The 16,057-nt window shown below is 49.7% G+C and overlaps 3 protein-coding genes across 3 annotated transcripts; 1 reads left to right on the forward strand and 2 right to left on the reverse strand.

Annotated features, from left to right (window-relative positions):
• Window positions 1-471: 471 nt before the first annotated feature.
• Window positions 472-2,716, reverse strand: LOC108024164 (uncharacterized). Its single transcript, XM_017093978.3, has 3 exons — window positions 2,569-2,716; window positions 2,247-2,504; window positions 472-1,706 (listed from the first exon to the last, which is right to left on the reverse strand). Exons 1-3 carry the CDS (start codon window positions 2,627-2,629, stop codon window positions 574-576), a joined length of 1,452 nt encoding a protein of 483 aa, XP_016949467.1. The 5' UTR covers window positions 2,630-2,716; the 3' UTR covers window positions 472-573.
• Window positions 2,710-6,716, forward strand: LOC108024165 (heparan sulfate glucosamine 3-O-sulfotransferase 6). Its single transcript, XM_050884749.1, has 4 exons — window positions 2,710-2,844; window positions 3,847-4,550; window positions 4,849-5,309; window positions 5,525-6,716. The coding sequence occupies exons 2-4, from the start codon at window positions 4,404-4,406 to the stop codon at window positions 6,030-6,032; spliced, it is 1,116 nt and encodes a 371-aa protein (XP_050740706.1). The 5' UTR covers window positions 2,710-2,844; window positions 3,847-4,403; the 3' UTR covers window positions 6,033-6,716.
• Window positions 6,717-6,837: 121 nt separating this feature from the next.
• Window positions 6,838-15,776, reverse strand: LOC108024163 (rapamycin-insensitive companion of mTOR). The gene is made up of 12 exons (XM_017093976.3): window positions 15,513-15,776; window positions 13,949-14,159; window positions 13,342-13,887; window positions 12,834-12,987; window positions 11,902-12,768; window positions 11,667-11,843; window positions 11,391-11,599; window positions 10,532-11,323; window positions 10,352-10,476; window positions 9,348-10,290; window positions 8,557-9,286; window positions 6,838-8,485 (listed from the first exon to the last, which is right to left on the reverse strand). Exons 1-12 carry the CDS (start codon window positions 15,574-15,576, stop codon window positions 7,412-7,414), a joined length of 5,892 nt encoding a protein of 1,963 aa, XP_016949465.1. The 5' UTR covers window positions 15,577-15,776; the 3' UTR covers window positions 6,838-7,411.
• Window positions 15,777-16,057: the final 281 nt, after the last annotated feature.

A 16,057-nucleotide genomic window follows, 5' to 3' on the forward strand; every position in this document is an offset into this window, starting at 1 on the left:
TGAGGAAAGATATCAGCAGCTTATCGATGAAGGTAAATCAGATTTGACCTATTATGGTGGAGTTTTATAGCAAAATCAATGCAAATCAGTGCATTCCACATACATATACAATATGTAAAATGTTGGTTACTTTAAAGTTGGTTTTCAAACGTTATTTGTCGAAAGTTTATGTCTACAATGAGGTTTCTATAATTATTATCAACGTAGTTATGGTTATTTAGTAAAAGATAGTTTCTAAATTCAAGGAAAAGAAATCCACTTATCCCAAGTGGTTTTTTTTATGGTTTTATAATTTTTTTTAGAAAAATTCACCCAAAGATTTTGCGGGGCCAAAAATCTATATAACTTTGGGTACTTAAACTTAAGAAAACGTTTTAAATTAAAATTTGCAATATTTCTTATTAAAAAAACAAAAAGAAAAACATGTCTTTATAATCACCGATCCAGGGCCTTTGTAAAAGCAACTCAACCTTTAAATTCCGACAGAAGTCTATTTATTTCCGATTAATAAAATACTGAGTATTTGTGATATAGATTGGAATGGGTATTTTAAGATCGGGAGCTCAGCATCTCTCACTGATTGATGGTGGGAATGGTGCCGTCGTTCAGCCAGCGGACGTTGAGCTGCTCGATCTGGTGCTTCATGAAGATAATGCCGTAGACCTCGTACTGGATCTCCAGCAGCTGGGCGCGATGCGTCCGAGGAACCTTCATGCCGACCACAAGGGCCAGCAGCGAGGTGATGATCAGGAAGACGAATCCCTGGGCCATCAGGGTGCTCGAGTCGGTGGCATAAAAGTAGGAGTTCTTCGCATCCGCCACGAAGTAGAAGTAAACGATGCTGGTGCAGACCAACTTCAGGATGTAGGAGACGCAGATGATGCATTCGGTGAACCGCAGATGGGTGACCTCCATCAAGGCGATCTGCTGGCTGGAGAAGGACATTCCAAAGAGCACGAGAAGCAGCCAAAGTGACCACCTGGACTCCGTGACGCTGCAGAGGATCATGGCCAGCAGGGTGAAGCAGAGGAGGGCCACCTGGGTGCCCACAAAGGTGACCTTCACCGAGAAGAACCACTGGCAGACGAGGGCAAGCAGGCTGCCCCCGAAGATCACCCAAAACATGGCGTCGATGCCGGAGAACTCGGCCGTCAGCCGGATAGCCGGATTCAGGGCGAACCAATAGACATAGTACACGAACAGGGCGAACTGGATGGCCTCCGTGAAGAGCAGGAGCAGCATCATGTTCCACTGCTGGTTCTTGGTCACGTAGAAGAATTGCAGCCGCTTGATCACCTCCGAGCGCCGCTCGAAGATGCTGCCGTTGGAGTTGGCGATGCGCAGGTCGTTATCCAAGCTGTTCACCAGGTCGACGGTGCCCAGGAAGTGGAGCACCTTCTGGCCCACCAGGATAGCCAGTACGGCAGCCGCCACACTCAGATAAGTTCCGGCGAAATTCACGTAGATCCCGTCGATCAGTTGCTCCGTGGTTGCCGCCGTGCTCTGACCCGTTAACTGCTTCACATTCCGGCTGTAAGCGGAAACAATCAGGCTCACGGCGGAGGCCACGCCCAGAAGGTAGCAGCTGCAGCTCCCCGAGAGGAACAGGGCCCGACTGCCCTTGGAGCTGATCGTGTGCAGGAAGCTGTAGCCAGCCACGAAGGTCATGCTGTGCGCCACGTACGAGATGTAGGCTCCGACGTGGTCTGAAACAGACATCCAGAGATTGAAAACCCTTTTATAAATACCAGGTATCTTAAAAACAAATTGATTCGTGTTGTGTAGGAGCTGTAAAGGTGTTTGAAAGTATGCATATAAACCAGAGGTTGCTTCAAAATTATTATTAACATTATTCCCATTATACTCTTTTAAAACACTCGTATTATAAAAAGTTGTGTCTTGAAGTATGCTTCTCTAGTTCTTATATTTCGAAATTATTTCCATGGGCTTAAAATGCATACCTTTATCCTCTTTTATACGTTAACACAATGGTAAAACCTAATAATTTCTGTGGTATTCTATCAAAAACGTGTTTTCTATGAGCTTATAACGAATTTGGGATTTTTACTTTATATATACTTTTTTAATTTTTATCCAGAATCCTTTTAATGTAAATTGTATATCGGATTTTGTTTAATTTTTTAAAATATGTGCCACATTTTGTATGTATTTCTATTAAGCCTACAGCAATTACAGCATTGACATATTGACTGAATAAGGATGTGGATTCAGCACTAATGACTCACCAAATCCATCGGCAAAGTAGAAGCAACTGCCTATGAGATTAAAAACCCCGGCGGCCAGGAGCAGCCACGGTTGCCAGTATATGATGCACTTCTTCACAAACTTGACCGCCAGCATGGCCAGGGCAGTGACAACCGCCCAGCAGGCGCCTAAGATCAGGGGCCCATAGTATACGAGTCCGGTATTCAGATTGCGCTCGGCGACAAAGGCACAGATCGTGTAGCCAAAGATCATGCCGCAGGGCAGGAAGCTTAAGCAGACTGGAAACAAATAAGGTATAGTCCTCGGATTTTCATGGATGTCTCGCTTGGTAGGGTGACTCACCCACATAGCTGGGCGCATATTTGAAGAACTTCAGCACCACTTTGGCCCACACGTTCGTCATTTTGCAGAAGAGGATTAGTTTGCTAGCCGGAGCAGGAGCTTAGTGCATTTTCGCGTGCAGCCGGAGTGGAGATTCCCACGATGAGCCGCCCCAGACGCAAATGGGCGAGTTGAAGTCCAGCGGAGCAGTCGACTGCGACAAAGGCGGCAAAGATAAGGCGATAAGATAACTCGACCAGGTGTATATGTGTGACCATGGTTACACGGAGGGAAAATGTAAGTGTCCACCTTGCAATTTTTGATACGGGATTTAATTTGGTGAAACATCCAACTATTCAAACCCTGAAAAATGTGAAAGCTATGATTTAAAAATCCACTTTAAGTGTGTGGGAGGTGTCTAAAAGTATGCAGTATGCAATGAAAATATATTGTTGCATACTTTTTAACACATTACCTTACATATATGTCCTATCTATAAACTCACGATATATGGTTAAAAAAAAACCCTATTAGCCTGATTAGTTTCCAGTGTACCCGCTTGTGAGTGACTAATGCCGCAGTAGAGTAAGCCTCTTGGACAGATAAACAGATGTCCGCCGCCTGATAGGTCTTTTGGGAGTTTTTGGGAGGCTTAAGTGAGGGCCCCCGCTATTTACCAAAACTCGAAGGAAATGTACCTTTATTCAACTGTGTATACATAACCTATGCATGTGCGTATTTAAGGCCATTGATTCATATTATTTCCTAGGGCTTAAAACTAATCTAAAATGGCTAAATGGTGATAGGGAGTTCAGGCAATCGAACGTCCGGCGATAAAGCTGGGGAAATCGAGTTCAATTGAATATTATATGCCAGTGGGTGTTTTATCAGCCATAAATGGGCGTTTGGCAATGGGGAAAGGAGGAGGTGTGATTAAAGTGGGTGGGGGTAAGTTCTTAGTCAGTTTGTTTACCTTTGAGCAGACAATTGATTGCAGGCGAGAGCGAGACCGGGAGAGAGAGTCGAAAAGCAATGAGAAAATAAAAGGCTGTTAAGGGAGTGCATGGACGATTTAACTTTAAGATGTCTCTAGCAGCCAACTTTCTCAAATACGTAGTTTCAATTCAAAGAACTACTGGATAATGTTAAAAAAAGGCAAATAAATTTGAATTTAATATGGTATGATATGGAAAATTCTTTAGATATAAAGGTATTCTTACTATAACTTAATTAAATGCAATGCTTATAATTTTGTGTAATTTCATTAAGTTAGGTCTTTATTTAAACGTTTCCTTTCAGAAATCTGAAAGAAATATCTAAGGACCCCGCTTGGCACAAAAGTTTTAGTCAATTTGCGACGTCACAGCCGGAAGTGTTGCCAACTGGCGAGCGGGAATAAGGCACTCAGTTGCATAAGGGTCCTGAGAGAGGAAACCGGCTAATGCGCCTGTGCGCTTTCCAGGCGCAACCGTAGCATAGACCCCGTAGCCCCCGGAAAAACACCCGAACCGGCGGACCAAGTCGCGCTTATCCGCTGGCAGGGCACCCCAATGTCTTGGCCCGGCCTTATCCCTGGCTTTCACTTCCGCCACTCGGCTGCGACGACAGGCCGAGCTCGCAGCGCCCTGCCCACTACCACCACCATCGCTTCCGAAAGGCCCCCTCCCCCAACTCGTGTTGGCGGTAGCCGCCAGCCGCTGCTGCGATTGCAAATCAGAATCAGAGTCCGAATCGGGATGCTGCAGTCAGTGCTTCGGGGTAACTGACTGGCAATGGAGTTCGACGGAGCGGCGACTGGAGCCACAGGACATACAGATATAGTTACAGATATAGCAGCTATCTTCGCCTAGCCCGACATGATTGTGATGAGCATCTGGTGCAGCAGCCTCAGCCTGAGCAGCCGCAGCCTGGCCATCGCCCTGGTGGTCTGTGTGACACTGGTCTACTTCTCCTACAGCTTCAACGCCTGCCTGCTGGCCAGCATCAGTCGCAGCTTGCAGCAGGTAAATATGTGTCCTGGGGGCTTTTGATGGCCGTAACGGAGCGTAAATAATTGCAACTATCGGAAGTCTTTCTGTTTTGGTGCATACATATAGCGGTTTGAAATTACTTTAAAATGTGCCTAAAAGATTGCTGTTAAAAGTGCAAGATTTACTGTTGCCTACTTTATGGCACATTTTAAGTGGTTTTAAAAGCCCAGTTGTATCGAAAAAGGATATCGCAGAGTCGAGCTTTTCCACTTTTCTTTACTTGGCAATTTCCTCCTGTTTGTGACATTGACCTCTGACCTCTCCCGCGCAGAGCAACTTACGCAACCTACTGGCCCTCACATCTCCGCCACGCAACGAGAGCAGTGACGCGGGAAACAACAGCACCGGCAGCAGCAGGGGCAGCAACAGCTCCTCCACCACCAGTGCTCCACCGGCTCAGACGGTGACCAGCAGCTTGGATGGGGCACCCAAGTATCAGCTGCTCCGGCAGCAGGGCCTCCGACCATCGCGCCACTTGCCCGATACACTCATCATTGGCGTGAAGAAGAGCGGGACTCGGGCGCTGCTGGAGTTCATCCGCCTGCATCCAGACGTCCGGGCCGCCGGCTCCGAAGTTCACTTCTTCGACAGGCACTACCAGCGCGGAATACGCTGGTACCGCCACCACATGCCCTACACCATCGAGGGCCAGATCACTATGGAGAAGACGCCCAGCTACTTCGTCACCAAGGAGGTGCCACAGCGCGTCTACCACATGAATCCAGCCACAAAGTGAGTGTCTCTTCCTTTGAAACCTCTGAACTAATTTCAAAAGGTTGATGTACGCGTCTTAATATATAATACATTTTAAACTCAGATGTACGCTGAATGTAAGAAATCACTGCATACTTTTAAACACCTAAATCGACCTTTCAAGGGGGCTTCACAGGTTTATGTGGCACCCACTGCACCCAAAGTTTTGTTAATATTTATTTCCTACTCCACAGATTGCTGATTGTGGTGCGGGATCCGGTGACTCGGGCCATCTCCGACTACACACAGGCGGCGAGCAAGAAGGTGGATATGAAGCGCTTCGAGCAGCTGGCCTTCGTCAACGGCAGCTACTCGGTGGTGGACACCAACTGGGGGCCGGTGAAGATCGGCGTCTACGCCCGCTTCCTGGAGCGCTGGCTGCTTTACTTTCCGCTCTCGCAGCTGCTATTCATCAGCGGCGAGCGGCTGATCATGGACCCCGCCTACGAGATCGGTCGCGTCCAGGACTTTCTCGGCCTGAAGCGCGTCGTCACCGAGAAGCACTTCTACTTCAACGCCACCAAGGGCTTCCCCTGCCTCTTTAAGTCGGAGGCCCGCTCCACCCCGCACTGCCTGGGCAAGACCAAGGGTCGCAACCATCCGCACATTGATCCCGGGGCCATCGAGCGGCTGCGGGAGTTCTACAGGCCCTTTAACAACAAGTTCTACCAGCTGACGGGCATCAATTTCGCCTGGCCATAGGATCCCCAGGCTGGGTGAGTAGCCTAGAACTAAAATGTTTGTAAGGGATAGGACTAAACCCATGCCTTTAAGGGCACAATATATCATTGTCCTAATATCCCTATCTACCTATATTTCAGCATACGGGAAACTAAGTTGAGTTAAATCAAGAAATTTTGAGATATTGTTGTTGCTGGCCAGGCAACGGACTGATATTGTTACTTGCATTTTTGATACATATAATTGTACTTATCTATAGTATATACACATGTAAAATTAGTGCTCAATTAATTGTAGCTTTATCAGGAGACAGATTCAACGAATTCACTCAAACAACACGGTTCCTCACTCAAATTCGAATGAAAATCAACTCACTTTTCCCCCACTATTTACTTGAAAATCAAAACAGTGGGTGGCAAGTCCCTTTCGTCGTCGCAGGCTGAAAGCGGACTTCCTGGCCACCGTGCACACTCAATGCTATCTACTACCACATATACCTAAGATAATTATGTGCATTTATATACAAATAGTGAACAAATAGAGCTTACTACGAAATTCCTACAGTCTCCTATATATATACAATGTATATATATATACAATATAATACAAATAGTTCCAAGAATTTCAATTGCATGACTCAACGAATCAAATTGCTTAGCTAATTTCAATTAAAACATCACCTAAATAAATCTAGTCAAACTGAAACAGGTCATTGTTTCGTCTTATATCATCGATGGGGTCTCATCTGTAGGATCTCCTGTTTTTCCAAATTAATCAAGATTTGTACTACACTCCTTTTCTCATGCATTGAAACGATCTTAAGGGCTCATTTTGTTTCAGTTTATTGATTTCATTTTGGTTGTTATTGGTTGTAACCGATTCACGTTATTCGCTTTTCTTGCTTTGCTCTCAACTTTAAAGATAATTTCTTGGTTTAAGTATTTTGTGGTCCTATTGTTTTCGCCTGCCACTGGTTTTCTTTTAGTTTTTAAGTACAATTGTTTAAATAAATTGCGGTGGTGTGTGGTATTTCTTGTTGCTCTAAGGTATCCATCCAATTTGCTTTTCGTTGCTATATTAGAAAATTATATTATATTTTTTGGGATTGGTTTTTTTGTGGTTGGTTGGTTTTCTGCCTAAGGTTATGAACTCCGTTAAAAATAACTATGCATAGGTGATGATCGTAAAAGTAATTATGGTAATATAACATTAGTCGTAACGAACTAGGCGAAAATAACTTAGGCTCTATGGTAGGGTGTGCCTAAAACTAGGTAGCTACATGTTCTTTGATTTGATATATTACAATCATCCGATTGGTTTCGGGTTTTGTTTAGGAAGGAGGGCGGGCGGTAAATGAGACGTGACTGCAGCCAGTGCGATATCGCATCGACCAGCGGACACTACTTCGGTTGATCCTCGCCGAGTGCGCCTAGGATTTGGCGCCAGCTTCCTCTCCTCGCGATCGCCACCTCATCCAGAACCGCCTCCGATTTGGAGCTCTGCAAACGCTTTTCGCAGAAGAGACTGCCCACCGGCTTGGCCATGGATGCCGCCAGGCTCTTGGTCACCGTGGAGTAGAGTAGAGCATCCGAGGACAGCTTGCTCCCGTCGCTGGGCGACACCAACTGCGCACCTCCGCCCCCCTGACGCCAGGGGACGGGCCAAGACAGTGTGGGCTGACTTTTGGTTGCTGCTGCTGTTGCTGGCGGCGGCGGCGGCAGCGGTGTTGCCTGGCTGCGATCCTTGATGGGAAACTTGTTCTTTGTGCAGCTCAAGTCCAACTCCAGCGTGTAAAAGCGTCCGCGGGTGAACTCCCTGTTCTCGTTCCTCAGGCTTGTGCTAGCTTCATCCGATGCACTCGCCCCTCCGGCGGAGGTCGATGTGCCCACCACACCCACGCCACCGGCGGCTCCCGGCGGGTGTTGGCTAATTGTGCAGATGCTACTGCGATTGCTGTTCCCGGTGGGCAGGGCTGTGTGGGCGGTGGTCACCGAACTGGCCTGAGTGCCCGCTCCACTGCCGTCGCACACATCCTCGCCGGGATCATCTTCGCCGTCGGTACTCGACAACGAACTCTCCGTATCGTCGATGTGCAGCTGATTCCGAGGTTTTGTTTTCATTTGGGCGTTGGCATTGCCGCTGGCCGGCGGAGCGGCAGGCGATACCTTCATAATCCGGGGTGAGCAGTCCATCAGCAGGTTCTCCCAACTTGTCTCGTACACGCTGGCCAACTGGGCCGGCGGCTTGGGCTTGAGAATAGTCTGCTTAAATGGCATGGGCTGCATTGGCTGAGCTGGAGTGACCTCCGTCTTCTCCTCAGCGGGGAACTTTCGTGCTCCAATTATCAGCTGTGGATCCACGTAGAACGAGTCGAAATTGAGATCCAGGAAGAGCTCCTGCAGGAAACGACGAGCAATCATCCGATAGCTACTCCTGCCCAGCGTTTTGCAGGACTCCGAGTACAGGCAAATATCCTTGAATGAATAAGAAGGGAGATGAATTAGTTTAACGTTCCGTTTGGTTTGGATTTCAAACCAGGTCAAACCTGAAAGGCATGCGGATGCTTCTGCTTTAGCTCCAGCAGAGCCATTTTCGACTGCTTGGCACTGACGGGGTTTGCCAGGCGCTGAACGTTGTACAGAATGGAGGCCGTGAGCCTGTCCGGCAGGCTATCCTCGCTCAGCATGCTCTCCGGCGAATGGAAGCTGATGTCGCCGCCTAGTGTTGCCGAAGCCCCTGGGGCGGACGAGGCGCTTTTCTTGGCCAGCACTGGTCCGGCCTGAATGCCAGCCGCCACCAGAGCGGCCGCTGCACTGCTGTACAACTCACAGGGGGCTAGCGATGCGCCTCCACCGTTGCACTGACTGCCGCTATTGTCGTGGCGCTGCTGCCTCGGCGAGCGAGCACAGTGGAGGCACTGGCTCCGCGCGTGCTTGGCGCCCTGCTGCCACTGACGGGGCTGCCGACGACTTGCGGACGAGACATCCGACAGCGATGATATTACCGAGGACTCGTCCCCACCCTCGTTAGTCAGCGAGTCGTTGAGGAACTGCTGCCGGCCCATGCTGCTTAGCAGATTGATGCCGACTAAATCCTGGTCCTGAATGTCGCGCGACACATACGTCCGACTGAGGTTCCGCGTGGGAAACAGGTCTAGAACGTTCTTGGGCAGGCAGATACCTGCGTAGCACGGCCCCTTCAGATCGTTCTGCGGCAGGAACTTGGGAGCATTTGGCGTGGGCAGCAGCACGTTCGATTCGATCGGGGTAAAGCCTCTGCAATGGGACCACAAATAAATATCAATATTTATCCCATAACTTACTATGCAGAACTTACCTATACATTTCATTCAGTTTGGGCTGGCGGTCAAGGCTACGCACCTTGAGCCTCCGGTGGGGATGGGTCCAGTCGGGCTTGCGCATCGTCACCTCGGGAGTATCAATGAGCTCCGCAAAGTCGTAGAACTCCGCCGACGACACGGAGAAGACGGGACGACTGTGGGCGCGTAGGGAGCGCAGCTGGGCATAGCCCTTCATCGCCATCGGGCTGAGGGAAGGCAACAGACTGGTGGCCAGCTGGTGGCGTCGCATCAGCTCATCACTCTCCAGCAGATTGGACATGCTTGGGATGGGACTCAACGGGCATTGCTGGAAATCGTTGGCCGCTGCTGCGGCGGCCGCGGCGGCTGTGCGTCCGGTCACCGATTCGCAGCTGCTCACGCCGGAAGTGTTGGAATCCGTGCAAGAGTTGTACCGTATGCGGTGCTGATAGGGCGCGGGATAGAGACCCGTTCCCGGCACCGTGGTGGTGGCTCCACCGCCCAGCAAGCTGATCACATCCGTGGTCTTCGATTCGGAGAGCGATCGCTGGTGTTTGCCCTGGCGGAGATTGCTGCCCTCCGGCAGAGTCTTCGACTTGGCGGCCACCCCGCCAACACCACTGGACAACAGTCTGGGATGAACATCGTCCGTTGTGGTGCGCACACTGTCTGTGGTCGTGGTCGTTGCATTCGGATCCTGCACTGTGGGATGAATACCCCCGATGGTCCCGAAGACGCTCACTCCTCCGGCACCGCTCGCGTCAGTCTGGTCGGCGGCCAGGTTCCAATAGTAAGAGCCTGTGTCGTAGAACCTTTCCATATAGTCCTCCATCATGGTCACATTGTCCGCCGGCGCGTCCTCGTAGTAATGTCGCACTGGCGTGTACTGGCTGGACATCCAGTCCTCCGGCTGGTGCACTGGCCACATGGTGTTCTTATCATGTCGCACGCTCAGCCAGTCTGTAAAAAGCGGATGTTATGAGTCACAGTCGCCTAGATATTTAACTATTTAAATACTTACTCAATTTAAAAAGAATGTTGGCTCCTGCTTGGGTGCCGGCGATGAGTCCTAGGGCACTAAAACAGGTGGCTCGCACCGAATACACTTCGCACTTGGTCACCAGTACAATTAGCTTCTCGTAAAGTCTGGAAGTAATAAAGTATATTTAAAGGTATACAAAAAGTAAAAATTAGGGACTACCTGGCATTCAGTTCCACAAAGTATTCAATGCCATTGGCATGGGTTGAGGCGTGAGCCAATGCCCAAATGGCCGCCTTCAGGTCCAGGCACTCGGCATCGTCCGAGCACTTGGCGCGTGTAAGCAGCTCCAGCAGCTGTGGCAGATCGCCGTGCTTCCTCAGCGCCGTCATTCCCTGGCCAGTCTGCGCCATCTGTCCATAGAGATGAGGTACGATGTTCGGGGGTACAGTCTGTGGTCGCTGATTGCAGTTGCGCCGCGAGTAGTACCCGTCCTCGTTGCGGATGTGCAGCGTCAGGCTGGAATGGGTATCAGCCTCGACCAGCAGCACGTACCGCTTGTTGTAACCATTCCGCCAGTAACGGATCTCCTCCTCTATCCTGGCCATCGTGCTGTTCAGTCCGCGGGGCAGGGAGTAATAGCGGGCCATCAGCAGACGTCCTGCATCACCGCGCTGCGTAAGATTGGGCCACCGGCTGACAATCTCCTCCAGGTAGTACTTGTCGTGGCAGGCCTCCTCCAGCACATCCATGGCGGCCAGCACCACGCTGCGGTCCGCATCACGCGTCTGGTTTATGATCAGCGGAATGCCCCAGACCTCGAAGTGGGGCAAACGGGCGCGCAGCAGGACCGCCATGAACTGCGTGGCGTACAGGCGTCCGCTGCGCGTCTTCGCCAACGTTAGCGCCTTTTCCAGCACTTGACGCGGCTTCTTTTCGTAGCTGTAGTTCAAGCCGGACACAATCAGCTTCACATAGCAGACGTGGTCCGTCACCCTTACCAGGTTGATCAAACTGAAAGCAAGAATTTCTGGATTAGCTGAGCTCTTACTGGGTTCAACTATACACATCTCTATCTTACTATTCAAATACGGTGGTGTTATTGAGCACTTCGATGCCCTTAGCAGTTCGGCACATCCGACCGATGTAGAGGAAATACTGCTGGCACATCGTGTTGTTCATGTGCTGCGGACTGAATAGACAGTCGTGGGCCCGATTGGTTGTGGTGACGGCGGCCAGTTGCTGGCTGATGTCCGAAAAGTAGTCGGTTATGTAGCGCATGCATTCCAACTGCAAAGCATCAAGTAATTCATTACCTAAAGTATCTCCAAAGGTACTAAAGGTTAGCTCAACCCACCTCGCTACTGCCCAGGAGGACATCGATCAAATCCAATCCGGCACTGACATAGGTGGGCAGGCTTTGTCCGGGCACCAAATCCTGATGCGAGAAACGATTATTTCGCGGCTTGTAAAAATCCACGAGGCGCTTTAGGAACTTTCCCAGGGTGTAGTCAAGCTTGCGGATTAAATTCGACTGGGAAAAATGTCAAAAATTAGAAATCTGCTTCAATTAGGAAGCTTACAAGGTTCACCTTAAGTATTGTGGTGATCACATCCCAGTCCCAGAGATGCGCATCCGCTTGGCTCAGCACCCGCGAGTCGGTGAGCAGCTTATTGAAGGCCCGGAAGTTGTCGAAGAAGGCTTGCGGGAGGAACTTTCTCTTCAGTCGAAAACTGGACCTCGACGACGTCGGGGCCTGCGAGTTGGACTCGTCGCTGGACGAGACCGAGTCCAGCCGGTGGCGGTCGAGCGTGGCCCGAAAGGGGCCGGCGGGCGGCACTGCCGAGGCAGCCGCTTCAGCCGTATCCTGCAGCTGGAGCACAGGACCACCCGCCTGCTCCTGGACGTTGAGGTGCCGGCGGAACAGGCGCGTCTGGATAAGAGCACCGCCCTGGATAATGCTGTCGAGGAAAAGGCTGCACGACGCCGGCCGCTGGCGTAGCATCTTCTGGTAGTTTTGTAGGGCGGCCACCGCGGCATTTGCCTGCTGGTTGCCCAATGTGGCGTGGCCTACCAGGGTGGGCAGCGCGGGACTCGTGCAGCAAATGTCCGGCGGCAGATGTGTGTGCATCAGCTGCAGGATCTTGCCAATCAGGACCGTGGCCTGCACCGACACAAACTGGTCGCTGCCCACCGCCACCTCGACAAGCGCATTGAGCAGCCCAGTTTCGAGGAAACAGTAGAGCATCAGGGACAGGTGCTGCTCCACCACGCTCGGTGCACGGGCCGCCAGCGTGGGCAGAATGGAGCGCCCCTCAGCGGACACGAAGCCATTGCTGAGCAGCCAGGAGGCCTGGAAGTCCGATGGATCCACAGCCTGCAGCGCCACCGCGTAGTCGTCCGTCCAGGTGGGCTGCGGCAGAGAGAGCAGCTCGTACAGCAAATCCAGTATTGCTTTCTGTTCACATAGAGTTTTTGGTTTAAGTTTAGTAATAACAGCTAAGGAAAGGCTATTGTACTCACTCTAACTTCTATCTGGTTTAAATAAAGAGCGTCAACAATTGCTTTCAGGCCTGAGGGTTTACTAGGATCACAGAATTCGAGGGTGCCCGTCCAGCTGCGCAGCACGGACAAAAGTGCCAGGCGGCAGCTCGTGTAGCGAAGTTCACGCGCATCTCTGCAAGATGTTGTTTGAAGCTTAAATACATATTTACTTTTCTGTTAAATCAAATTACTGTTTGACAAATCAAGAAGTAAAATTTATCCGCCTACGCCCTACTCATAAACCTGGCGCACTTGCGCCATTTCCGCGAAAGTAAACTCTTTGTCAATGTGTGCTTAGCAGAAAAGTGCTGACACATTCCGGCCCAAATCGTGGAAATTAAACATTTATTGTTAGTCTTTTCATTTTTAAAGATTGATTATTAAAAACGAATTTGGCCACCGCAGCCTTAGTTGTTTTGATTTTTCATTGATTAGTAAAAATAGTAATACTTAGGTAGATTTCTTATTTACCGTCTAGAGGCCTTACTTGTTTTTATCCATGATGCCGAGCCTGTAGGTGAAGTCACAGTACGGAGCAGCCAGGCAATCCAGCCGCACACCGCAGATGTTCCTCGTCTGCGGCCACTCGAGAAGGTACAGCAGCACGCCGCAGAGGCTTTCGGCAATGCGGGGGTTGTGACACTCCAGCACGTTGCGCGTGATGGAGGTGACGCCGCCGCAGACGATGAGCAGGGCAGGATTGAGGACGGCGAACTCCGCCAGGGTGGCGAGGCAGGCGCGCAGCAGGTTGTCGTTCTCCTCGATCCCGCTGTCGGCCAGGGAGACGAGGCAGCGCACCACCGCCGGACTGATGTCCTCCGGCGCGATGGCCAGCATCTTGCGCACCAGCTTCAGGGCCTGGACGCGCTCGTCGTCGTTCTTCAGCATCAGGTCGATGGAGCGGCACAACAGGTGCTGCAGCTGCAGGGCGTTGAATGCCTTGATGTCCTTGGGCGTGCTGATGGCATAGCGGATCGTCCTCAAGGCCGCCGCCCGCACCTGGGTGAAGGTGTGCACCAGCGAGGCACTCAGGCTGGAAGGAGGCAATCGAAGAGCATTAGCCATGGAACAGGGGGGTTAGCCAGCATCGTTACCAGTAGAGCAGCTCCTCGGTGCTGAAGCGTATGTTGGTGTGGTGGGAGCCCTTGCGGGCCCCCAGGCAGAGCGTGGCCAGCGCATTGAGCAGGAACAGGCGCTTGGTGTCACGCGTCTCCTCCAAGCAGAGCATCGAGTATATATCGAAGGCATTTTCGGCAGCCGATTGCTGGGGATCCAGGCGGTAAAAGTCCTCCGGGTCCTGCGAAACTGCAATGGCAATGAGTGAGGGGGGATGATTAGCTTCTTGCATTTTGGGTTTTCCGCCTACTGATTATTTAAGTGTTGCACTTTGTTTTTCTTAGATCCTTAAGGCTAAGGACGTAGAATAGATAAGATAATATCGATCTAACAGATGAATGGAAAATCATTTGTACATACAACTATATGGTATATAAATATAAATTCTTCAAATAAGATAATAAATAATGGTGCCTAACATTCAGAAACAGAATTTTATAAAGAATAGTAAAAGATCTAACATTAAAAATCGAATGTTGGTCTTAATTTGTGGGTCTAACAAGGACCATCGAATAGATTGCTGATCGACTCCCCGATCTTGGATTTTTCAGGGGTTCCCTCGCATATCTAAACATGGAATGCACACCTGCATAACGACATGGACATTTCAGTTGCATTAGAAAGCGATCGAAGTGAAATTGATCGCGAGGAAAGCTAATCAGCTCTGCCGCAGCCGCAGCCGCTGCCTCGTCGCTGCCGCAGCCGGCGTAGCCGCAGGCTGTGCACGTGAAATGACAGCAACGGCGTCATAACAGTTTCATTGTTGTTGTTGTTACAGCTAACTGTACTCGTATGATGGATTTGGGTAAGAGAACGGAAGGAAAGAGCAGAGAAGAGAAGAACAAGAACGAAAGAGTGAAGGACATGAAGAATGGAAGAAGCCGAGCAGTTACTATGTTATTGTTGCCTTCAATGTTTTTTTGTGTTTACGCGTGTTTTTATTGTTGTTCTTGCTGCGTCATCGTTTTTTGGGGCCGCTGGCGACTCAAGTCTATAAATAGTCGGCCAACATGTAGCAGAAGAATTTGGTCAAATGGCAACAACAACAGCAAGAGCAACAACAAAGGAAACCAAAATAAAACCGAGAACTACATAAATAAATGCGACAAAAAGGAAGCACAAGTGATTCTATAAAAATAACGGGATCGCACCAAGAGAAATGCTGATCAGAATGCCATGCTGTCGATACATCGGTACATCACTACCATGCATCGTTACCGCTATGTTATGCGCAGTGCTGCCAGCGTGTTTTCTTCTTCTTCTCTTACTACTCGCTCTTGTTGTTGTGGTTGCCATTGCATTTGACATCAATGTCAACAAACGCAATGCAACCAATTATTGAATAAGTGATGGACGTGGAGGGAAGGGGGTCAAGCACTAGCAATAACGGTTCAAGATCCACAACAGCAACAGCTGCTGCTGCTGCTCGAGCGAGGTGCAAACTATTGAAAAAACCCCAATCACTGGCTTCCCATAACGGTGGCGATGATGTTGTCGATGATGAGGCCATGTTGATGTCAATTAACACATTCGTTACATTACCTTTAATGCGTAATTGTAATTTGCTCCGCTTGCCAAAACGCCAACTGGAATGTAGAGAGGCCATCGCGTTGCTACGCCTCTTTTTTCACGCGCGCGGCTGGGGGCGTGGCACGGGCCAACGGCGGCGTCAACGGCCGCTCGCCGATTTAGCTTTTGTCTACCGGATTATCCGTACACACGGATCGCACTTAAATATATTGCTTTTCAATTTCACTTGCTGCACAATTTACATTTTTTTATTCGCTCGCCGCTGTGTGACCGTTCGCCCGGCTACGGAAAAATACCAACTGACTGTGACTGGCAACTGTTAGCCAGAAATAGAAACGCATTACGGGTATTAAACAATTATGTTAAACAAATATAAATTCAGTTTTAAACAATTTTAGCAATTTTTGTTCTCTAAAATATATACAAATTTAATATGAAAGTTGTTAAAATTGTACTGACTATTAATTTGCACATCCCCCTATTTTTCGATAAGCACACCAAAAAAAAAGAGCTAAATGTGACGGGAAGCTAAGATCCGTCAGCACTGACTATCAGTT

This window comes from Drosophila biarmipes, chromosome X (genome assembly GCF_025231255.1).
Source record: "Drosophila biarmipes strain raj3 chromosome X, RU_DBia_V1.1, whole genome shotgun sequence".
In the NCBI taxonomy this organism is placed as follows: domain Eukaryota; kingdom Metazoa; phylum Arthropoda; class Insecta; order Diptera; family Drosophilidae; genus Drosophila; species Drosophila biarmipes.

Bases quoted from the DNA above. Each gene is read 5' to 3' on its own strand.
- LOC108024163 (XM_017093976.3), bottom strand. From the start codon at position 15,576: ATGGCCTCTCTACATTCCAGTTGGCGTTTTGGCAAGCGGAGCAAATTA. The intron at 14,160-15,512 runs GTAATGTAACGA...TTGCCATTGCAG, and splicing joins ATTACAATTACGCATTAAAG to TTTCGCAGGACCCGGAGGAC. The intron at 11,600-11,666 runs GTGGGTTGAGCT...GATGCTTTGCAG, and splicing joins TCCTCCTGGGCAGTAGCGAG to TTGGAATGCATGCGCTACAT.
- LOC108024164 (XM_017093978.3), bottom strand. From the start codon at position 2,629: ATGACGAACGTGTGGGCCAAAGTGGTGCTGAAGTTCTTCAAATATGCG. The intron at 2,505-2,568 runs GTGAGTCACCCT...ATTTGTTTCCAG, and splicing joins ATATGCGCCCAGCTATGTGG to TCTGCTTAAGCTTCCTGCCC. The intron at 1,707-2,246 runs GTGAGTCATTAG...TGTCTGTTTCAG, and splicing joins CTACTTTGCCGATGGATTTG to ACCACGTCGGAGCCTACATC.
- LOC108024165 (XM_050884749.1), top strand. From the start codon at position 4,404: ATGATTGTGATGAGCATCTGGTGCAGCAGCCTCAGCCTGAGCAGCCGC. The intron at 4,551-4,848 runs GTAAATATGTGT...TCTCCCGCGCAG, and splicing joins TCAGTCGCAGCTTGCAGCAG to AGCAACTTACGCAACCTACT. The intron at 5,310-5,524 runs GTGAGTGTCTCT...CCTACTCCACAG, and splicing joins CACATGAATCCAGCCACAAA to ATTGCTGATTGTGGTGCGGG.